Genomic DNA, 25,876 nt, shown 5'->3' with positions numbered 1-25,876 from the left:
ACATGGGATGAGACTTGGGAACAACCTCTGTAGTCGTGGGCATGGGAGGAGACTCGGGAACGACCTCTGTGGTCGTGAACATGGGCAGAGACTCAGGAATGACATTTGTGGTTGTGGGCATGGGCAGAGACTCGGGAACGACCTCCGTGGTCGTGAACATGGGCAGAGACTCAGGAATGACCTCCGTGGTCGTGAACATGGGCAGAGACTTGGGAACAGAAACTTTTCTTCTCTTCCTCCTCCAGATGGCCGAAGTTGGCAATGCTGGCTCTGGGACGGACAAGGCTGGCAATGCTGGCTCTGGGACCGATGAGGCTGGCAACTCATTGGCCATGGCAGGTGTGGGCATTGGCTCATTGACCATGGCAGGCGTGGGCGCAGACCATTTTTGAGGTAGGGTCTTCATGGACTTACGCACCGACATCAGTGGCAGATCATACAACTTGAAGACAGAGGCCGTGGAAGGCTTTGAGACAGACAGGGGCCATGGAAGGCTTCGAGACAGGGGAGACAGGGGCCGTAGACGCAGGTTTTGGCCCGGGGTTCCCGCCATAATCCACTGTATAAAGGGAACCGCAAAGTTCCAGAACCTTCTCCACATATTCGCCGAGCGTCCAGTGAGGATCAGTCGGAGGCATCAGTTCCCTCAGTGCACTGTTCAGACTGGCCCAGAAGAAAACCACCAGAGAGCAGTCTGGATAGTGCACTACATTTGCCAGCTCTAAAAACTCAACCGGACGGTCCCCTTGTTGGAGGAGCAGAATTTAGATGGCCACTAGATCCATTTTTGGGTCAGTCTTTCTGTGACAAGGCAGACGTGGAATGAGGATCTAAAGGCAGCTTTTAATAACAGGTTTTTCTGAACTGACATTTATCCCTACATGCATTTTTTCATCATGCATGTTATTGAGTAAAATATTTCTGTCTGCTTATCACATGAATATACAGTTTTGACATTTATGATTTTATTATTTATAGTAATGATTGACAGGTTGTTAATGACAACTGATATATGTAATATCTACACTGTGACGAGGCAGACGTGGAATGAGGATCTAAATGCAGCTTTTAATAGAAACCAAACATAAACAATGTAACTCAGAATAAAATGAAACAAACACATGGGAAACCAAGCACAGAACATGACAACACATGTGAAGACTGACAAAGAAACCAGGGGATACAAGGGCTTAAATACACATGGGCAAACAAGGAACACCTGGGGAAAACAATCGGGGGAAAACCAATAATAAAATGAAACTACAAAAGGACTACAGACTAACAGGAAACAGGAACTAAACAAGAATTTCAACTTAAAAGTCAACACAAAAACAGGGAATATGTGACACACTTTAAAAAAAAATTGTCAGGTAACCTAAAATGTGTTTCATGCGGTAAGATCTAAATTAACATTTTATGTTTTATTTCATGCCAAAAAATAATGTGGCTGAATCAACCTTGTTTATACCACCAAAAGTTATTTTGAATAGTCAGGCAGACACTTTTAACTAAAGCGACGTTCGATGCATTAAGGTTTACATTATATCAGTAAACTACATGTTTTTCCTGGCAACTGAACCCATGACATTAGCATTGCTTGTGTCGTGGTCCACCATTGAACTACAGGATTGCCAAAAACATAGTAGAATCAATCAAATAAATAAATAAACTGAATTCCCACTTTCAGCATATTTTCAGATTTTCAAGTAGAATCTTAGGGGAGAGGATTCGTGTTTGATCCCTTTAGAACTGGTTCTAAATAACACTGTAAAAATGGTAACCTGCAATTGTTACCTTACAGAACTATTTATACGCGATAGGAACAGTCTGGAAAGACGTACTGGCACACAAAAAAAATAGCTTGTTTGTCAATCAATTTAATTTCTTGTATGCTTTGGTTTTTGTTTGATCCATTTCACATATTCCATCTCCATTTAGCAAGTGTACACCAAAAGGGTTTCACTGTTATTTGTGTATTTATCTATGTGCAATTTTTTTTTAGTTCTAGCTAATATACAGTGAGGTCCACTAGAGAAAATGCCTCTATTTTGCATTCTTTTATAATGTAAATACAAATACTTTCTTTAAAAATGATTTTAACGGCATAACAATTTGAGTAAAAGGTTGCACAATTTACAAATTTAGAACTTCCATATACCACATACTAAGAAATTCTAGAGATCATGTGCAATAAATGCAGCCTTTTACTATGATGATACTATAATTTGTAATGAATTATGTGTGATTTCCTTAACCCTTTAAACTCTGGTGCATTTTTGGGATACTGCTTTCAATTTTTCACACTCAAATTTAAAAGCTCACTATTTACACATACTGTGGACTAATTGCAAAAAATGTGTCTTGAACCTCACAGAGGTGCTGTCAGACATTCAGTCTAATTTTCAGTTCATGCACCACCCCCATTGTTTCATCAAATATCTTGGCCTCTGAGTGGACTAGAAACTCAATCTAGGTATCATTACAAAGAATATAACATCACCTATATATATATATATATATATATATATATATATATATATATATATATATATATATATATATATATATACACACACACACACACACACTACCGGTCAAAAGTTTTGTAACACTTACTCATTCTTTATTATAGTTTATTTTTCACATTTTAGAATAAAAGTAAAGTCATCAAAACTATGGAATAACATAAGTGGAACTATGGGAATTATGTTCTGACTAAACAAAATCCAAAATAAATCAAAACTGTGTTATATTTTAGCATCTTCAAAGTAGTCACCATTTGCCTACAATTTGCAGACATGTACTCTTGAAATTTTTTCAACCAACTTCTTGAGGTATCACCCAGGGATGATTTTTAAACAATATTGAAGGAGTTCCCATCTATGTTGGGCACTTGTTGGCTGCTTTTCTTTATTATTTGGTCCAAGTCATCAATTTCAAAAACGTTTTTTTTTTTTTTTTTTTTTTAATTGTTTTATTAAATTTTAGTTTAATAATGAAATAAATTAATATGATGGCACAATTATATTTTTGTCTACAAAACTAATTTCAAACATTTAAGCATACGCCTTCAGATCAAACGATTTTTAAGATCATGAGAAACATTTCAGTCAAGTGTTTTAAAACTTTTGACCGGTAATATATTATCACCAATAGTCAATTACATATTATCAATAACATATATTTTTTCTATGATTTGTTTAGCATTGTCCTGCTGGACTGCATATTTTGTTCTGGAAATCTAAGAAATAACTTTGGACTATTCACCCAAGCAAGCTCACAGACAATTAAAAAATATTTTTGTTTTTTTTTGTTTTTTTTTGTTTGTTTTTTTTACTGTCTAAGGTAAAAGCAGATATAAAGTTTTTGGTAACTTGTGGCTTAGAGCAGTAGTGATCGGTGCATAAAAGAGACGTTTTTATTTGATGTCTTACAGGAATCATATATTACTTTGTGATTCTTTAGTCACATAGTCACATTCCTGAGAACGAGAGCCTTCATTTGATATATGACTTATCCATTTAAGTGCTATGTGAAAGACTTTTATATTCATATTAATATTTCTATCACATTACCTCTAGGTGGCACTTATTTGCGTTGTGGATATATTCAGACCTTATTTTGTCATTTTATGTAACATAAATGCAAAAGTGATGGTGTTCTTTGAAAAGTTTAGATACTAAGCTTTCAAATGATACCACATATGCCTAACTTATGTACCCATTCCGGAGACTTTAACATTTTAAGCGTAACTTATTTCGCAATACGCTCCCTCCTTTGGACCCGCCGGCTGGTCCATAGAGTTTTAAAATATGAAAGGTAATTATGTTTTTTCAGTGTATAATACAGGCTAAAATCCATAAGATTTCCTTTAGGAAAAGCTTAGAAGTTGTCAAGACAGGTGTGAATCGAATATTTAGGTTATGATTCTAAAGGAAATTCCAGTGTTAGGCTTTAAAGACTTTAAAGGGTTATTGAGGGGAAGTCTAGACAAACTCTCATGTCTATAGGATGCTCTGTGGCAACTGTTGCAAAAAAACGCGTTTTTCTGCAGGTGTGTTGTGTTGCGTATTTTCCACGTCAAGATGATGCTGAGCTCTACCTTTGCCTCCACTCTCATCTCTCTCTCTCTCTCTCTCTCTCTCTCTCTCTCTCTCTCTCTCTCTCTCTCTCTCATCCTTCAGACTGTAAGCACAGAGCAGAGTGGCACAACTTATGAGGAGCCTGTAGAGATCATTCATAAACAATACAAACAACAAATCAACGAGACAGCACCTGGATAAAGATAATCCTACTTTCCCCAGTAATTTTTCAGTGTCTTTTCATTATAACTCATCGTGCGCATTTTATTCTTGCTGTTTTTTACTTATGTCCCGCAAATCTAGCGATGACTATCACTTAAGTAGTATGAGCAATCTTATGGGCGAGAGGAAGAAGCGCGCGTCGGATGATGGAGAGCGAAGTCTCATCAAAGCTCCGTCCAGCGTCAGCATCAGCAGCAGCAGCAGAGGCCACACGGGCGACGCATCCTCGGCGAAACCATCCACCTCGCCTGCGGACCTGGAGCGCGCGGCACGTAAACAGTTCCAGCAGGATGTCACGCCGGGCTTCGTCTACGTGCTGGCCGTGTTCTCCGCTATCGGCGGCTTTCTGTTTGGCTATGACACCGGGGTGGTGTCCGGGGCGATGCTTCTGCTCAAGAGGGACATGAATATAACTGCAATGTGGCAGGAGTTGCTGGTGTCCGGGACTGTGGCCGCGGCGGCGGTGTCCGCGCTGTTCGGCGGCTTTCTCAACGGGCTGTTCGGGCGGCGGGTGTGCATCCTGCTGGCCAGCTTTACTTTTTCCGTCGGGGGGATAGTGTTGGGATCTGCACCTAATAAAGAAGTACTGCTGGTTGGACGTCTCATAGTGGGAGTTGGGCAGGGTAAGTGACGCACACCTAACTGCTTGTCAACAAATGACATCGGAAATGTTACTATAGTAAACATTTGGTTGTTTCGAGTCGGCTATGGTGCCCTAAACGGTAACACTTTACATTAATGCTCCCTTTGTTGAGGAATTATAAAGGGGTTCATTATTGACTAATAAGTCATTTACAAATACATTATAAATTATAAACAACATGCTAAAAATAAAGGTGACTTTCATGCAATACCTGCCAAAGAGTGAGCCATTTTACCTCACATGTTATAAAAGTTAACACTTATTCAACATTAGTAACCTATAAAAATGTACAATGCAAACTGGACACATATGAAGAATTTATTAAGGAGTTGCAAACATTTGAACCTGTATTTAATATGGTTTAATTGTAATCAGGCTTTTATTATATGATCCAGTATATACTGTCAATGAACTAGGACTAGGAATATTGGGAAACCACTCACATTAGCACCATTCTCATTGGCATTAGCACCATTCTTTTGACATCAATGTGACAAGGAAAGTGACAACAAAAGTGAGTCAAGAGATTACAGCAAAATGACAATCTAACTTTTTAATCTCACTATAAAAATCTATTTTTGCTGCATTGTGACATGAATTAAGTAATTTTATGTATTGTTATAAGTATGAAGTGTATTTATTAAACATGTATAACAGGTCATTTAAAATGCTCACTATTTGGCAATTAATGGATGAAATTTGCCCCTTTTATGCATGTTGCTATAACTATATATACGTTGTTATTTTAAGGAACTATTTCTAACTCATCTGATGCATTCATATTATTTTGTTGGTTTTGCCCTCTTTATTCATGTTGCTATAACTATATATACATTATTTATAATAAATTTGTTAACTACTTTTTAGTCATTAATAAACCCCTTTATAAATTCTTAGCAAAGGGATTATTGTTATGTAATAAGGACAACCAGAACAAAGTAAAAAGTGAAAACATGCAGTTTTTATGTTAAGAAGCTTAAATATTATTTAGTTGGTCTTGACCCTTTTATGCATGTTGCTAGAACTGTATATAAATTATTTATAATGCGTTTGTTAACTACTTATTAATCATTAATATACCCCTTTATAAATTCTTATCAAAGGGATTAATGTCATGTAACAAGGACAACCAGAACATGTAAAAAGGTAAAACGTGCAGTTTTTGTCTTAAGGAGCTATTTCTAACTCATCTGACACTTAAATATTATTTTGGATGTCTAATCTAATGTAGTCTGATTGATTTAGTCATAATAAATAATATTGTGGACGTGAATAAAACCAGTTAATTAAGATGTTGCCATATGAAGCATGATTTCTTTTTTTCTTTTTTTTTTTTTTCTTTTTTTTACTGTGCACTACTGTTGAATCCATTCTGTAATTAGAGCTATTAAGTTTGAGGAGAGGCAAATTTAAGTTATTAAGCAGATCTATAAAATACAGATTACTATTGTTGAAATATCACTGTTAGTAACTGGCAGAGGCAAAGATAACTAGATAAGTTAATAATAAATGCACATGCTGCTGTCTGTGTTTTTATATACCCATTTGCAGCATGCTAATGAAATATATGATTTAATTGCTGATGATATTTCATTATTATAGCATATAGTAAAAAGTATATTTCTAATTTTCCCTTTTCAAACTAACTTCCAAGAGATTTTGTTTTCTTTTTTTTCTTCAGATTTGCAATCACTTAAAGTTGTGAAACTAATTGCAGTGAGGGTGAAAAGAGGTTACAGTTGTTGATATCAATTTGCCAATTTTCCAAATATCTTTGTCACTACAGCTTGTTTTAATAGCAATGGCATACAGTATATACTTAACAAAATATGTATTTATTTGTGTGTGTGTGGTGTGTGTGTGTGTGTGTGTGTGTGTGTGTGTGCCTTAACTGTGTGTAATGCTTGTAATGAGTGTAATTACGGGTCAAATGGAGCCCAGCCGAAACCAAATAAACCAAAAATCAATCAAGACAAAGAGTCCATTTTGATACCTAAACATATGTTATAACAAATGTTATATACTTGATACTGTACATCTTTTCATTTTGTTCACATAAATTATTACAGACTTGATAGGTTTTATTTTGACTAGTTTTACTATTAATGAGCTCAGAATTATAGCAGTGATAAAGTGACATTATTTTTCTGATTTGTTCTAGTGCCTGGGGTTTTTTATTTTTACTTTCTACAAATAAAGAATTTACTCCCGTCAGACAAAATTTATGTGTTTAAGACTTAACAAAAGCTCACAGTTTGGTTATTTAATGCAATTTCAACATGCCTAATTATTTTAAAAGATTTCAGTCAGTCTGTTTAATTGCTTTGCTTAAAGAGGACTAAGTGAGTCATAAAGTGTGTATAAGATCACAGGCTTTGATAAGATTTCATGTAGCGCTTCATTGAAAATTCGGAACTATATTTAACGCGGCCAATTAGTCCTGAGTCATAAGGATTCATGTGATTTGATTGGGTGGTAAGACTGACGGAGCTCCACTCACTTGAGAGGTACAGTATTTCTCATTAATGTGTTTACCATGCATGGCTTTGAAGAATTTGCCAAATGTCCCTTGAGTGTTAGGAAAAGAGCAATTTGGCTTAAAGCTTATTGTCTAGGATTACACACTGTCATTAGGGAAGATTGTTGTGCTCTCAACCTTTATTTTGTCTGGTCGATGCCTTGATTGCTCAAATATACTGTAGAGAATCACTTTTCACTTTTAGCTCATTTTAGTGACCATTATACTCCGACAAAATACACTTATGGGATCTGTGTCTAATTAATCTTGCAAAACATTTTTGGGGGTGCTTTGCTAAGCAAGCAAAGCTTAGCAAAGAGCAACAGTCAGATTTTGAAAGTAAAAATCCAAATAATTTTCTCCATAGAGGGATTGATTTAAAAAAAAAAAAAAAAAAAAAGACTTATAAACCTTTAAAGACAGACCTACCATGAGCTCCAAAGTTGTTAATTAATGGTATGCTTCTGTTGAAGCCATAAGTCAGCGTTATTTCATTTTCATAATAAAAAACATGTTTAACCCTTTCGCACGTGAGTTTCTCCTGAACTGACTAATTAACCAGTGCGAGTTCTTTAATACACGCTGTAATTAAAACATGTAACCTTACATTTCACAGCAGATGCACTGATTTACAATGTGATTTTTAGATGTTTATAATGATTGATTTTGAAGATAATATGCGATCGTGAACGCAATTGCCACATGTGCGTTGCCATGTTGTTTATATTGCAATGCTGCATGGGATTCTGAGTTTGTCAAGCATAGATGGTTCTAAAAACCAAGCCCTTCCACTTGTTGTGCTGGAAGAACAAATGACAGATGGAACAGGAGAAGGCTGAAGTGGCTAACTATTTTATACATTCTTTGTTTGATGTCAAAATACATTGCTTTATCGCATCATCAAAACGGTCTCCTTCGACGTTTATTCTTATTCTTATTATTCTTTCACTGACCTTTCTGATAACACAGAACCAGGGTCAGTTAAACCATATAATGAATTACCTTTTCTACAGCCCATTATATTCCTTTTTCATGGGAATATGACAGCGGAATTACTCTGTATGCAAGTCATGAATGCAGTGTTCAGAAAAAGTGGTTTGTGGATGTGCAAACCTACATTTAAGACTAATTGGTCTTATGGGATCCCTGCATAGTAAGGTTGGTTTTGTGATCACCTGACCATCAGATGCATTTCATAGGAGGTGTTTACATAAAACGCAAATGTTCAAAAAAACAGTTAAACAGACTGCAAAAAAAAATAAATAAAATAAAATAAAATAAAAGGAAAATAATACAGGGTCTCAAGATGCGTGGACCATTTTTAATTTGACATTGTGGCAGGATGCTCAAAAAAAAACCTTCAGCTAGTCGGCTTCTGAAATACTAGTGAACTAGTTGGCTATCGTGACCCATCCCTAAAGGGTTCTAGAAATTCCTCATACTAACAATCCTTCAAACTGTGCACCGGCCTTCGTACAGATCACAGATGGTGTAAGATAGCAGTTCAGTTGACTTGGTGACGATTGAGCTGATGGTGTGATCAGAGAAGTTAAGCTGTTCACAACCGTCTATTGTCTCCATGACTCCACCACACTTATGGAGTGAAAGGCCATTAGAGCAATGGCCTCTCATGTTGAGGGTCTGGAGGAGGCAGTTGGCTGAATAGATGCTTTGTAGCTTTAAGACACTGTCACTGATAATAAGGGACAGCTACAGCTTCAGTGTGGAGTTCCACACTAATGAGTCCACTCTCTGAAGAAAAGTAAACTTAAGCAAAAACATTTATGGTTTGTTCAGCAGATGTATACAAGCCACTACACTAGCATACACAGTGGCCACTTCTTCTGGGTAATTAGGGCTATCCTGAAGTATTGATATTTTGATGTTATACACTCTTGAAAACTCATTTTGTATAATGGTGTCAGTGAATTGGTACTTTATGTTAAGTATTGCCTAGTGCTTTAAAGCAGTTAAAAGCCACACATTTTCTGTTGGCCATTAATGTGCATACAGGCAGTAGAGGATCATACTTGGCTCAGTATAATAGCTTCAATAAGGGTTCCCATGGTCCCATGAATATAAATTCCTAAATATGAATATAAATAAATGTGGATATGATAAATTCCTAATTGAAAATAAATTCCTAATGTTCAACATGAAAAGTCATAAAAATACATTGATCATACAGAAATCTGCTATATGCAATACATATAAAACATATATAATATATATGTTCAAAGTTCATGGTATAGTTTTGACTGATTTAAAAATGTAACATGCTTTGTTTTCATATGTTTTCATATAACATATATTTTCCCAAAAAGAGAATAGGGGAATTGGAAATATGTACATGCCCACATATATTAACTATAACCTGAAGGAGTCAAACTTAAACAAATATGCAGTGAATGACAGCAAAACATATGATTTATTAATGCATGGTCTCTAATTTTTCAATGAAGTAATTATTAAAGTAATCTGATTACAGTTTTAGATAAATAATTAGTCATTTGTAGTGGATTACTATTTTTAAGGAACTTACCCAACACTGCAAATGAACATTACTGAAAAAAAGTATAGATGTTGCAATAATTTTGCAAAATCATTGCTTCCCATTATATTTCATGTCGACTTGTGAGTCTAGAATTCTAACTTTCCCACTCGTTAATATGACTTTGCTTCATTTATGTGCTCTGAACTTGTAATTACAATATTTCCGACTCCACTTGAAGGGCTTAATAGAGCTTTTCCAGAGCCCATTATCTTAATTTTTCTAAATTGATTAAATCCAAAGCAAGGCAAAACTAGAAATGTTAACTTATTATACTTAAAATACGCATACTTATACATTCTGAAAAGTATTGATAGAATACTTCAACACTCTAATTAAAAATTAAATACTTTAGCTAAAATTTGTGTGTACTATGTATTTCCTTTACTTATTAGAGTATCATTTCATTATCTTAGCTAATCTCATTTCATTCAACTGTGTTTCAAGTCTCCCAATGAGGAGTGCTATTCTAATGCGCTTCAAATGAGTAGTGCTATTTTTGTATGACACACAGGGTTGTAGAGCTTTTTAAATCTGTCACTTATGAGGTTCCATTTCAGTTAGTATATTGCCTTAAGCCAAGTGTACACTACACGACTTGCAGTCAGCGTTCTGTGACTCACAGTCCGGTTTTTCGTCGTGCTGGTGTGAACACTTCAGGACTGTAGTGTATCAACTATCTGCCGTCCGTCCCCGACTGAGACCATGTAATGTATACACCTAGTATTAAGATGAGTTTTGTGTTGGAATTTCGAGGAGAGAGTCTTTGATTTCATGAGAACATACATCAATCATTATGTCTGTGTTTTACTGAACGATAATAAAGCACAAAAAAGTAAAAGACGAGAAAGAAAACCTCTTAACACCGGCACACAGTTTCTCTTAATATTCCCAAAAATGATGTTTAGAGCATAATTCTGAGTTATTTTAGTGCAGTACCTGTAACTGAAGCTTCTAGTGTGTATGCTGCTCATGTCTGTATCCCTATTGTACATGCATTCCCTTTTTTTAAATTTTCAATCATATGCTTATAACCTTGAAATCCGCACAGAACTGGTGAAAAACTGTCCATTTCAGCTGCCCTCAGCGGTGTCCTGTTTCAAACTTATCTTAAAATGAAGATAATGAAATTCATTCACAAACTCGCACAGTTTATTCTTGATACATGTAAAAAAAAAAAAAACATGAAAGAGTGGCTCTCGCACATTTTCCTCCTTTATTGGCACCATTTGCAAAGAAAAAAATAATAAAAAAACAGCGGGTAGAGAGATGTGGGTGAGGTTTTATTTTATTTTATTATTATATTTGGTTGGTGGTTGTTGGTGTAGGAAGACTAACTAAATTGTGCGTGCCAAAGACAAAAAAATCACCAAAATGCCAATTGCGAGTGGAGTGGTCAATGGGGTTGCCAGGCTTTGGTCCATGGTGGCCATGGCCACCTCTGGCCACCCCCTAGCTCCGCCCCTGGTCACAGACCAGTCGCCTTCTCAAAACATCAAAGGAGACAGGCTTGAGTCGTGTAGTGTCCACTAGGCATTAGAAGGTAGTTGCCTAGGTAAACAGTAAACAGCAGCTCACCAGGTTTTGGAACAGTAACAGTAAACAGCAGCTCACTAGGTTTTGGAACAGTGCCTATGAGACTCCTGGGGTGAGTTGTGATTTAACTGCATGAACCCATGATTATAATTTTGATGTTAATTTTAACAGTTTTGATGTGAAATGAAACCTTGGTGAAATTTAAGAACAGGTGACGTGCGTTTTCACCACATTACAAACAAGCTACTTCCAGCATGCCAAATTCAGACAGACATCATGATCTACATAAGCATCATGCCTTGCTTAAACCAGCCTAAAGTGGTAAGATGGTCTCCCAGCCTGGACAAGCTGGTTTGGCAGGTCTGTTTTGATTGTTTTAGAGGGTTCACTTGCCAGCAGTGTTACTTCTGTATTGTAATAAGTATTTTATTACAAATTATACAGCTACAATTGTAATCACTACTCTAATCTTTCAGATTTCACTTTTTAGGTAATCTAATCTGGTTACTTTTGGATTACTCATTGCATGTTTTGATAAATCTAATAATTTATTTTAAATGTATTAAGTACCAAATGTATTAAGTTAACACTCTTTTCATTAAACATTATTAATATACCCCCCCCCCCCAAAAAAAATAAAAAAATCCAGCACACTGCTGTTGCTTGCAAAAAAAAAAAAAAATAAATATATATATATATATATATATATATATATATATATATATATATATATAATATATATATACAAATTAATTTATACAATGTTTTGGTCATGCAACCTTCGTCAGGCATTGATGTTAGATTTATGATCTTAATTTGCGCACTAGTTATTCAGATGATTATTTTATAATGTAATCAAAAATTTTATCATGTAATAAATTTCAAAGTAACTGTAATCTGATTACGCACATTTTTATAATTTGATTACATAATCCAGATTACATGTAATCCATTACTACCCAACACTGCATTTCAGCCGGTCAGCTGAACAGTGGCTTGGCCAGGATGGGAGACCAACTAAAACAGCATAAACCAGCTAAGACCCTGCATTTTTTTCAGCAGGGTGGTTATAGCTTGTTTCTCATTTTGATTGTCTGTCTAGGATGTTGTGACATATATTAGTCTTCCAGTGTGTTTAAAAGATGAAAGACAGTCTGTGAATAGTCTGGTAACCTACATCACACACTTCTGTGAAAGGAGAATACATCCTTAACCTGTGTAAAGTCAAAAACATAAATAAAATGCCAATAACAGCTGTCGTTTCACAGTATTGATTAACCTCCTTGTTAAGCAGTGAGGCGTTCCCATGGCAACAGGTACGTTGTCTGCCGGGCAACGAGAGCGACAGCAAGCAGTGAACTGGGGCTATTAATAGACTTTATAGCAAGCAGTGATGTCGTAGACCTTGTAAAATAAATGTGGGCCTGCACTTTTAGTTTTTTTTCTTGTGTAAAGATCATGTAAACATTGGCTCTGTCATACCAGGTCCTAATAAAACCGAAAGTTCACCCAAAAATGAAAATTCTGTCATCACTTACCCTCACCTTTGTTCTTAACGTTTGTTCCTTGGAACACGAAAGGAGATGTTTAGCAGAATGTTAGAATGTCATACAGATTTTTAAAAATATGAGTAATAATATGTATAAATGATAAAATAATTTTGTTTTTGGGTGAACTATCCCTATTTATTTAATTCCCACCCCAATATGTTTGAAGCACATTCACATTTTGTGGTGTCCAAATGATTCCAGAAATCACTTGCTGGTAGGTGATTTGCATAATGTGTCATGTCTGTGATGTAATTGGTGGGAATGAGCAGGATGTGGCCTGGCTGTGGCATTTTAATCCTCTTGAGCCTGATTTGATGCAGGGAACATCGGCAAACAAAGTATATTTGCAATGTGTGTCACATATGTTCTTTTGTGTGGTTTGGTTCCTCTTACAAAGCCCACCAAGATAAGGTCCTTTGTTGAACTGAGACATACTGTCAGCGTAATAAGGCTTTCAGTGTGTGGGGATTTATTACTGTATGTGGGGCATGGCTTCACTAGATTCAAATGGCAAAAGCCTAACATTGGCAAAAAATTAATAACATTTAACATACACATCCATTTGCACACATATACACGGACAAAAGTTTTATGTTTTTACTGCTATACTATTAACACTAGCACAATATATATGATTTATTTATTGTGGGTCCAAAATAGTCCGTCTCGAGGATTTTGATGTCCGGCCGTGGGTGGTGTGTGTGTGTCATTCCTTCAATGTGGTATGTTCTGTGTCGACTGAGTGTTTCGGTGCTTAAATATGGGAGAATACGCTCACATACAGGGCATCCCATTTATTTGGCCAAAATACAAGACATCCTGGCTAATACAGGACAGTTGGCAGTTTCACCATCCAACAAGAGTGGGCAAGAGGGTCCACCTAGAGCGAAACATCACTGCTTAAGGATGTGACCACTTTTGTCCACATGTCTTCTTTTTGGTCAAAAAACAGGTGGTGCCAGCTAATATGGGACAGTTACTGACCTTAGTCCAAAAGTACTCTTTCCAACCACGACTTCTTTTTTTGCCAGCTTTTTCTTCATGAGAACACAGAATGCTTGAGCATTTTGAGCACTACATTACAATGCCTTTAATATGGGACATTTTGCCATCCAACTGGAGGGAAAAGTTGTTGCTTAAAGATGGGACAATAGGAATTATCTACGTCTTCATTTCCTTGCTTATATGGAACAGTTGGCAATGGCAGTCCAAAACTACTCTTTCCAACCACCGGCTTTTTACCAACTCCTCACCATGAGAACACAGGATGCCTGAGCATTTTGAGGACTACAGAACATATAATTTCGCTATCAGATGGCCTTCAATACGGGAAGTTTTGCCATCCAATGAGAGGGAAACATCGCTGCTCAAATACAGGACAATAGGTGTTTTGTACGGGATGTCTTAATTAAAAAATAAAATAAAAAAAAGGCTTAATACAGGACAGTTGGCAGCTCTAGTTCTTTTCAAAACGTACAAGTCCACCATGTTCTGTCTAATGGACTTTTTCTTTGTTATTAATAATGTTTACCGCTTCCTCTAGCTATTCCATAAACTGTAATAATGTAAGAAAATAAAACTCTAATATAATAATAATTATACTCTTAATTATCTAATAACTCTTCATTAGATTATGTGATATTATAAGCGTTCCAGAATTGTAATTGTCGTTATACGTCCACCATCACCCCGGAAATCAGTAGGGAAAGACCGTAGGGAAAACTAGGGAATGGCCTAAGCTCACGCATGGATCATAACCAACCTAATCTCATGAAAATTATTTGACTCTGGTGATATTTTTGCAAAATAATATTATGTAGTTCCTTTCACATACCTCAGATGTAATTCCTTTTGCAGATCCGAGGTGAAATGTCCATTTTATGGGCTAAAAATGACTGAAATTTTCTTCCAAACAGATGAGGTTAAGGTTAATGCTCATCAAGTTTTAAATCAACAAAACCTACCTCCCTTCCCTTAACCTTAAACCTAAACCTAACCGATGAAACTAACTCATATCCCAGTCCTTTGCATCGCAATTGCAACACTCCATTAGTTGAGCTACTGCACAATTTGGTCACACTTGAACAAGCTTTTAAATGTATTTGGTCATGTAATGCAAATGTTAAAATGTATCGCCTGACAAGATATGATTATGCTCCATAGTAAAAGTGTTCCATATCTGTCACTCACTCGATGTTGTGTCGATGTAGTGACACTAGGGGTCACTCTTGGGAGCCCCAAACACCTCTGCTTTTTTTGAAAAAAGGCCAATGGGAATTGGCGAGTGGAATTTGCATGCCACTCCCCGGACATACGGGTATAAAAGGAACTGCTATGCAACCACTCATTCAGATTTTCTCTTTGGAGCCGAACGGTTCTATTCATTGAAGCTGAATTCATCCGCGAGTTCATTCACCTCATCTGCTGGATTTTATGGTGCATTTCAGTGGCTTCTCCCCCTCGCCCCTGGGCGCTTCGGCAGAACAACAAAAGTGTATATTCTAAAAAAAAGAGTATATTTTCAATTTAAAAGAGCGGCACACACGGAACGTCTTTTTAAAGATGTCTTTCTGTTTGTGTGTTATTCCTGGTTGCGGTCGTTATCTCTCCGCTTCTGACAGGCATGATCGCTGTCTTATGCGTCTGGGTGCTGCCCACGTGGAGACATCGTTCGTGGATGGGTCTTGTCCTCATTGCGAGAACATCACCATGGCAACGTTGCGGTCACGGCTTGCATTCGTAAGAAAGCAAGCCACCCCAGCGGCTCCCCGCCTCGGTCCTTCTACCTATGGGTATGAGGCCGTGCCGTTAGCACTGGGGCGATTTGGGGACATCAATGGGACCACCTCCGCAGGGTATGCCCCCACGGACCTCCCATTCACCAGCATGGTCCATTTTACTGCCCGGTCCCGGTCTTTCAGCTCCCCGCTCGCACTACCCTCGATGGTGGTTAATATGATTAGAAAACATACTGTATATATATATATATATATATACAGAAAAGCCTCTGCAAATCAAATCCAGGGGGAAAATATTGCCCCAGTAAATTTCTGACAATGACAACAAGCCACGCAAAAATCCTTTTGCAAATATGTAGGTATAGTAACGTGATTCTGTGAGAGCAGTTTGATCATTACAAATTTTTTACTGTCTCTCCTCCATTCAGGTATTGCCTCCATGACCGTTCCTGTGTACATCGCTGAAACCTCGCCACCCCACCTGAGAGGACGACTGGTCACCATTAACACGCTGTTCATCACAGCCGGCCAGTTCACAGCCAGCCTTATTGATGGTGCATTCAGCTACATGAAGCATGAAGGCTGGAGGTATGAGCTTGAGAAGAAATTTGTGCAGTTATGGTTTCACTCTGCCTGTAGATAAATGATAAAGCATTTTAATGTTCAACATCAGTGTTTCCCCCTGTTTAATTATCATTGCCACTGCTGACGCAACACATCTCTTGTCATTAAGTCAGCTGTGCGCTTTCTACACTGTGTGGAATAGTGATCTTAATTTGTGAACGAATCTGTCTTTTTGAACAAATCTTTCTCATTCACCTCCATACACTGACTCATATTTTTTTTCACTGACATCTCTCCCTTTCGAGGCCAATGAGCTCTAGTTTGAAGCGTGAGACTGCTTTGGTGGCTTTTAAGATTGAAATCCTTGAATCGCCCCTGTTTTATATCATCTAATTTTATTTATCGTTAGTAAAAATACTAATAAGTAATTCTCTGCGTTGAGGAATTTCATTATTTGACAGTTATTTCTACAATATCTGGGCTATCTGTGCTTCTAGAGCCCTTCAAGTATCAAAGGTTCTCAGTAAATAAACACACCCATGACAAGGCAAAGATGAATAACCCATCTAAAAATTATTCCTAGTTCGTTTTAAGCTATTCCTCCACCGACGCACATAAATACGGGTCCAGCATTGTGGGCTCATTGATGCGCGCACTACAGGAATGCTGCTGAAAAAATCAAAGAGGAAACACTGCACATTCTGATAAAAATTTACCTTAAATGCATTGTAAGTTGCTGTGGATAAAAGTATCTTCCAAAATCCATTAATGTGACATTCTAGCATTTCAGAGCATTAGTGAACAGCTAGTCATAAGCCAAAAAAAAGTTGTGTTTACAAGGTAGCATTTTATTAAAATAAGCGGTAACACTTTACAATACGGGTGCATTAATAAGCATTAGTTCATGCTTAAGTAATGCACAGATAATATTGAGTTAATGTAAGACTCATGATTAACTAAGCCATTCATTAATGATTGCCACATCAGCAACTAATAAAGAGTCTGTCTGATTAATATATTAAGTGATATATGAATTGCTATTAATTAAATGTGTCATCGTGGATTAATTCCCTAACAACTTATTATATAAATAGTGTTCATTAATGTGTTAATTACCACAATGAGCCAAAGCCATGTATTTGAACTTCCACCCAATACTGGTGCACTAATATGCATTAATAAATGCTTAATTAGTGCATTATTACTGCAAATTCATGTGTTAAATACAACAATTACATAATGATGAGTTAATAGTCATGTGCCTCAAAAAGTAATGTCATAACATAATGATATATTTGCAAACCATTAGTTAATGATTCATTAAAACAAATGCTGATACAGCCAAAGTACTGCCTAAAAAGTCATGACTTGAGAACTAATTTATCATTAATGACCATCACTGGACTTTATAAAAGCTGTTTATTTAACATAGGTTTACAAAAACATTGCCTCACTAAAGAAAACAATACAAAAAACAGAGGGATGCAGAGATAAAAAAAGAGATATACAAAATATCACACACACACACACACACACACACACACACACACACACACACACACACACACACACACACACACACACACACACACACACACTATATATATATATACACACTACCAGTCAAAAGTTTTGAAAATCTTAAAAATCTTTTGATCTGAAGGCGTATGCTTAAATGTTTGAAATTAGTTTTGTAGACAAAAAATATAATTGTACCACCATATTAATTTATTTCATTATAAAACTAACATTTTATTTTAAAAAAAGTTTTTGAAATTGATGACTTGGACCAAATAATAAAGAAAAGCAGCCAATAAATGCCCAACATAGATGGGAATACAATACTGTTTAAAAAGCATCCCAGGGTGATACCTCAATAAGTTGGTTGAGAAAATGTCAAGAGCACATGTCTGCAAATTCTAGGCAAAGGGTGACTGCTTTGAAGATGCTAAAATATAACACAGTTTTGATTTATTTTGGATTTTGTTTAGTCACAACATAATTCCCATAGTTCCATTTATGTTATTCCATAGTTTTGATGACTTTACTATTATTCTAAAATGTGAAAAAAAAATTATAATAAAGAATGAGTATGTGTTTCAAAACTTTTGACCGGTAGTGTGTGTGTGTGTTTGTGTGTATATATATATATATATATATATATATATACACTATATTGCCAAAAGTATTCGCTCACCCATCCAAATAATTGAATTCAGGTGTTCCAATCACTTCCATGGCCACAGGTGTATAAAATGAAGCACCTAGGCATGCAGACTGCTTCTACAAACATTTGTGAAAGAATGGGCCGCTCTCAGGAGCTCAGTGAATTCCAGCGTGGTACTGTGATAGGATGCCACCTGTGCAACAAGTCCAGTAGTGAAATTTCCTCGCTACTAAATATTCCACAGTCAACTGTCAGTGGTATTATAACAAAGTGGAAGCGATTGGGAATGACAGCAACTCAGCCACGAAGTGGTAGACCACGTAAAATGACAGAGCGGGGTCAGCGGATGCTGAGGCGCATAGTGCGCAGAAGTCGCCAACTTTCTGCAGAGTCAATCGCTACAGACCTCCAAAGTTCATGTGGCCTTCAGATTAGCTCAAGAACAGTGCGTAGAGAGCTTCATGGAATGGGTTTCCATGGCCGAGCAGCTGCATCCAAGCCATACATCACCAAGTGCAATGCAAAGCGTCGGATGCAGTGGTGTAAAGCATGCCGCCACTGGACTCTAGAGCAGTGGAGACGCGTTCTCTGGAGTGACGAATCATGCTTCTCCATCTGGCAATCTGATGGACGAGTCTGGGTTTGGCGGTTGCCAGGAGAACGGTACTTGTCTGACTGCATTGTGCCAGCTGTGAAGTTTGGTGGAGGGGGATTATGGTGTGGGGTTGTTTTTCAGGAGCTGGGCTTGGCCCCTTAGTTCCAGTGAAAGGAACTCTGAATGCTTCAGCATACCAAGAGATTTTGGACAATTCCATGCTCCCAACTTTGTGGGAACAGTTTGGGGATGGCCCCTTCCTGTTCCAACATGACTGCACACCAGTGCACAAAGCAAGGTCCATAAAGACATGGATGAGCGAGTTTGGTGTGGAAGAACTTGACTGGCCTGCACAGAGTCCTGACCTCAACCCGATAGAGCACCTTTGGGATGAATTAGAGCGAAGACTGCGAGCCAGGCCTTCTCGTCCAACATCAGTGTCTGACCTCACAAATGCGCTTCTGGAAGAATGGTCAAAAATTCCCATAAACACACTCCTAAACCTTGTGGAAAGCCTTCCCAGAAGAGTTGAAGCTGTTATAGCTGCAAAGGGTGGGCCGACGTCATATTAAACCCTATGGATTAAGAATGGGATGTCACTTAAGTTCATATGCGTCTAAAGGCAGATGAGCGAATACTTTTGGCAATATAGTGTATATATATATATATATATATATAACATATAACACTGCTAATAAAATGTCCTTACAGCCATGCCAAACTGTTAACAGGGCTAATGTAACACCTTTATTTTTTTTTCATTGTTTAGCAGGTCATTGGCTTGTTTCATGGCAATGATGTTAAAGCTGTTGAACATTCGTTTTGCTCAAAAGTTTCCAAAAAACATTACATTAAAACAAAACATTAAAACATTTACAAAATATAAAATAATTTAATAAATATATATTCCCCTCTCAATGACCACTCAAAAGTTAATGTCAAATATATAGTGACATATATATATATATATATATATATATATATATATATATATATATATGTGATATTTTGTATCATATATGACTTAATATATTAATCAGACAGACTGTTTATTAGTTGCTGATGTGGCAATCGTTAATGAATGGCTTAGTTAATCATGAGTCATACGTTAACTCAATATTATCTGTGCACTAGTTAAGCATGAATTAATGCATATTAATGCACCCGTATTGTAAAGTGTTACCAAATAAGCTGAGAGAAAACTAATCGCTGGAATTGCCAGAGTTTGTGACAAAGGTTTATTTGAGGCACTAAGGCCACGTCCACACTAATCCATTTTTGGGCTTCGAGATATTCATGGCGAAGTTCTTCTTCGTTCTTCGCTCAGACCTAAAAAGAAGGTTCAAACAGCAGAGAAACAGTATACTGTTTGCCAACATTCACACACCGCCAACACTGCTGGGGCCGGCATTTAAAAGAGCATTTTAGTATGGGATGCACGCTGTCTTGTCAACAAACTATATCTAAAATATAAACCATATGACATTAAAATGTGTTTTCAATGAAATGTCATAAAATGAATAGAATTCACATGAGATCAGCAAAATAAGCTGTTTTAACCATTTACTCATGATTTAAAGTAATATACTTTACATGCAGTAGATCATTTGTAATTTGTCATGTTTACATTCTGCATTCATGCCGCTAATGCTTACGCTAACACACTGCACATGGTCATATGTGCCGGTTACCACCTCCCTTACAAAAACTGAGAGTTCACGGCAAATTTGCCGCAAACTTGGTGCAAATTTACCACTGATTATTTTCATATGCAAATGAGCTTTGTGGCAAACTTGCGACAAATTGTCCATTGTTGCCAAAGTTTTGCTGCAGGTTCACCACTGTCTGGTCTAGTGGTGTCTGGTAAACATTTGCAGCGAATCACAACTTCATTTGCATGTGAAAATAATGAGTAGCAAATTTGCTGCAAATTTTGTGGGTAGTTTGCCAGAACTCTAGATTTTTTGTAAGGGCTGTTATTGTATATGTAGACTTAATCTATAAATAAAATCACATGACATGGTCTTGGAAGATTTCTCGTCATCTGATGGATCATTCAGATGTATGTAAATTTGTACCAGCTCAGCAACTCTGCACTTCAGTGTGTTCATGTTGACTGATCTCGACTGAGTGAAGAAATGAACCAGAAAAAGATGATGATGTCAATGTTGGTGAAGCACCAGGTCACAACCACGGATGGTGTGGACCAATGGAAGTTTAACAGGCGGTACAAAGTTTTCCTGAAAGTTTGCACTGGCAAGCTGTTTCGTATCATCGCAATGATCTCCCCCAAAAAAAAAAAAAAAAAAAAAAAAAATTGCAGTTGAAATAACATAACATTTTGTTCGATTTCACTAAAAGTATATTGGGGACTTAAGTTTGTAACCTCTGTTTTCATTTCCCTAACGTTAATGCGGTAATGGAGAGTGTTTTACAGATGTTTCACTTTCATTGTAGAAAAACACTGTTCTAGTGTGAATAAGAGATGTAAATGTAGCAAAATTAATGTGTTTTCAGACTAAAACACCTGTTTCAGTGTGGACGTGGCATTAGTAAAACTTATGTCTTTTACAGTAGCAGATAAACTGTGTATATTCCATTTTGTTTTCACAGTTACATCTGTGAAATTGTTTAATTGGGGCTTATTACTTTGTAAGGGTAGAAATTGTATTTAAGGTATATAGATTTTCCCAATTTCTCTGATGTTGTCCGTATAACCATTTGCAATGACTGCTGTGGCTTTTTTTGAATGTACTACCACATTATTGCTTGCTGGTCTATTATTGCGCTATTTTAGATTTGCCACTAAATGTTATGTAAAAATAAAGCGAACTCAATTTTGTCACATTTTTTGTCTAAGTGGGTGGTTCTTGGTCAGTTTAAGCTATAAAATAGTCAAAAGTCTCACTCTACGAGACTATATTTGCATTGACAAAGTGTCATCTGGATTCTGTCATATTTGTTTGCATTTTGAATGGCAGTTTAATGCCGAGCTGTTTTTGGCAAATGTGTAATGGGAATAAAATTATTAGGATTGTATTGAATGGATGAATCATACAGTAAATCATCCAATATGAAAATTTGTCTACCCCAGTGTGATGTGAATGTCAAGCCTTCTGAAAAGAATGTGTGTAGCCTTGCACAATACACCTTCAGAACACAATAAACCAGAGCAGCTGCAAAACATCCCCCTCCGCATGTGCAGCTGTTGGTCTATCTGTAGATAAAATCTATATGATGGAAATGTTGCCATTTACTTATCACACAAATGGCTGGCGACTATTTTTGCTAATTTATTTATGCAAACATGGTTCAATCTATGCTGTTATCTTGTCGACTGAATGGATTGGTGGGCATTTTACTGAACCATTAATTATCTTTAAAATAATCAAATTCTGTTGTAGTTATTTCAGTAAACGAGTCAGCAAATCAGTATAATCATAACAATCATTTTATAGTTCATGATCATTCTCAAGGTAGACTATAAAAGTACTGTTCACAGTCAGATGTTCACTGACTGTGAACACAGAAATCAACTAGCACACAATTGCTAAATTGATTTGTATTCAGATGGTTAGATGTGTAGGCACCATGTAATCTTTACAACAAAAATCATATTTGTACGAAAGTGTGGTGCTAGCACATATACATTTATGTATGTTTGTAGACACAGAAACATACAATAATATTAGGGCTGTGCTGATACAATCATTTATATACCGTGATGCTTTTTCTAATGATATTGTAGCAATATTTTAGATCCCTGATATTGTTATTTATTTATTTTTTTATCTAGTTGCCATCTAAATAAGCGCAAACTGTGAGACTGGTGTTTCACAGTACGGTAAGAAACACATAAGTTGCACGAGATAGATTGAATCTGAACCCACAGATTCACTCACATATCTTACAGAAATGCTATATCGTGACATATGTATTGTGGTACGTATCGTACTGTGAAGTGCTTAGCTTTGCATTCCCTCACAAAAGGTTTTGCATTCCTTCAGAAAAAGTTTTGCATTCCCTCGCAATATGTTTTGCGTTCCCTCGCAATAGTTTGCGTTTCCTCACAAAAAGTTATGTGTTCCCTCGCAATAGTTTGTGTTCCCTCACAAAAAGTTTTGAGTTCCCTCGCAATAAGTTTTGTGGGTCCCGCTTTATATTAGGTGTTTTTAAGTACTTTGTACTAACATTAAAAAACAGACAATGCAAGGTACTTATAGTGCAACTATATGTTGTTGTGCAAAATTCTCAAAAGATTAACATTTGCTGGTACTGAGGTTGAGGTATGGGTAGGTGTGTTCGTTTTGTGATCCCTCGAAATAGCTTTGCGTTAATTCACATAAAGTTTTGATTTTGTGGTTATGGTTGTTACTACTGTAACTGTCGTATAATCATGGTAAATTCTGTGGTTACTATGGTTTAACTATAAATGTCATAGTTCAACTATAGTTATGGTAGCAAAACCATGTTTAATTTCTAAAGACTGGTTTTAGCAATACAAAGAGTGTGGGTATTAGTCCCTTCTGGATTTCATTTATTAATAAATTTGACATTAAATAGGTCACCTGCAATGGTACCCTTGTAAAGTTTCTGGCAGTTTAATTTCCAAACAGTTTGCAGAGGATTCACAAGCACTTGTACATCTTTGAAGTTAACATTAAGGGGTTTATGTTTTAGATGCTGTCAATACATATTCAGTTTCATTGCATTCATTACATTTTACTGTCTATACATATGTACAAAAATGTATTCTTTGCGTACAAATACCTACGAAAGTATTGTGGCAGTTTTCTAGTGAAATGAGTGTTAGAGGCACTACAACAACGACATTGTTTTCCCTTTCACACAAATGACATAAAAATGACAGATTGTCAGTTCATAAACACATCGACCTGTTCCTCACACAATGCTGTCTTATGATGCATTTTAGTGTTTTTTTGTTTTTTTTTAAACAAGTTCGATCAATCTGGACAGTTGCTCAACTGATAGATCATTGCTCTTGCGATGCATAGGACTGGGGTTCAAGTCTGAAGAGCATGCGAGTCATCACATAAGCTGAATGTTGCATAGAAGCACCACAAAATGACATGGTATCTTTAACAATAATGTTTTTTCATGTCACATTTGCTTTTTATTACACTATCACTTCGGTTTAGGGTAGAGAGATAGGTTTTGATGATTTAAACTCAATTGAGAATTAACCTTAAAAATCTGTTTCTGTTTGGGTGAAAATTTTACTAAATTTTAGTGCACACAGTGGACAGTTCACCTCAGAACTGCCACGATACATGTTAGGAAGTGGAACCACGTAATATCATTCTGCAAAAAATGTTGCCACAGTCACATATTTTCTTGAGATTAGGCTAAACTGCTCACACCCTTAATTGCTTCTTTTTTAACTGTGTAGATATATGTTGGGTCTGGCAGTGGTCCCAGCTCTGCTGCAGTTCCTCGGGTTCCTCTTCCTCCCAGAAAGCCCTCGCTGGCTCATCCAGAAGGGTCTTACACAGAAGGCCCGACGCGTGCTCAGTCAAATCCGTGGCAACCAGAACATTGATGACGAGTATGATACTGTCAAAAGCAGCATTGAGGAGGAGGAGAAGGACTGCGGAGGAGGTGAGAAGATAGTCTTGCAAACACTCACATATGGAAGGAACTCAAACAAACACAAATACTCTCAGTAAAATGGTTTCATTCAATTATTGGAATTATTCAAGAAAAAAACGTGGTTTTTGCCAGTTCACACTGACAGAGATTTTCAGTGACTTTTCCAGCTGGCTGGTTTTAGCTGGTCACCAAGCCTGATCAAGCTGGTCAGGTGGCTGGTTATAGAGGGGTTTTAAACACTGTTTACCTAGTCAGACCAGCTAGCCTCCCAGCTTAAACTAGCCTGACCAGATAAGATCAGCCTGACCAGCTAAGACCAACTATAACCAGACATATCGGCTCAAAACTGTCTAAAACCTGCCTGACCAGCCTTACGAATTAAGACCAGGCTGGGTGACCAGCTAAAACCAGCCAACCAGCTTAGGCTGGATTTAGCTGTTTTTTAAGCAGGGGAAATTATAAACAAAATAATTTATGCTAATTCCTTGGCTCATGATGAGCCGAAAGAATACGAAATTGGGTAAAATTTTCGCCAGAATAGATTTTCCACCATTGTAAATTTAGTTGAAAACCTATTTTTTCAAACTACTCTAAACTAAAGATTTTGTTATTATCCAGGTTTAGGTCAGACCATCATCAGACTATGTTGGTCAAAGGGTATATAAGAATAAACACTGGTTCTTATTTAGCAAACTTTAATGGAAGTGCATATGGTGAAATATTTGCAGTCGTGTAGAAACACATACTATCAATCAACAGTACAGCTATTCAGCAAGCTCTGGGGTTGCCAACTGTCCTATATTAGCCAGGGCATCCTGTATTTTGGCTGAAATTTAAAAGTCCCATTTTTTTGCTCTCCGATCCTCCAGCTACACTTTGTCACTCCAGTAATATCACAGTCTGTCTCCCTCACGTTCTTCAAGGACTCTTATTTTGAAGTTTTCCTCCGGACTACATCTCCCATGTTTCACTGCCCTCATCACTTCCATCTGTTCTTCATCAACCACACCTGTATTCCATTCCCTCATTTAGCTCCCTGTGTTTAAATACCCTCTAATTTTGTTCATTCATTTGTCAGTCCTTGAAGTGTTATGTTGTGT

The 25,876-nt window shown here is 36.8% G+C and overlaps 1 protein-coding gene across 1 annotated transcript in view; it reads left to right on the top strand.

Moving 5' to 3' along the window:
• Positions 1-4,368: 4,368 nt before the first annotated feature.
• The window catches only part of LOC127435354 (proton myo-inositol cotransporter-like), a 142,538-nt gene continuing 121,030 nt past the window's right edge, over positions 4,369-25,876 (top strand). The window contains exons 1-3 of the mRNA XM_051688786.1: positions 4,369-4,927; positions 16,269-16,428; positions 24,577-24,785. Coding sequence (XP_051544746.1) covers positions 4,369-4,927; positions 16,269-16,428; positions 24,577-24,785 — 928 coding nt within the window. The remainder of the gene's footprint in view (positions 4,928-16,268; positions 16,429-24,576; positions 24,786-25,876) is intronic.

The sequence above is a fragment of the Myxocyprinus asiaticus genome, chromosome 45 (genome assembly GCF_019703515.2).
Source record: "Myxocyprinus asiaticus isolate MX2 ecotype Aquarium Trade chromosome 45, UBuf_Myxa_2, whole genome shotgun sequence".
Lineage (NCBI taxonomy): Eukaryota > Metazoa > Chordata > Actinopteri > Cypriniformes > Catostomidae > Myxocyprinus > Myxocyprinus asiaticus.
The sequence above is the reverse complement of the archived record's forward strand: the minus strand, read 5'-3'. Positions and strand labels throughout refer to the sequence as shown.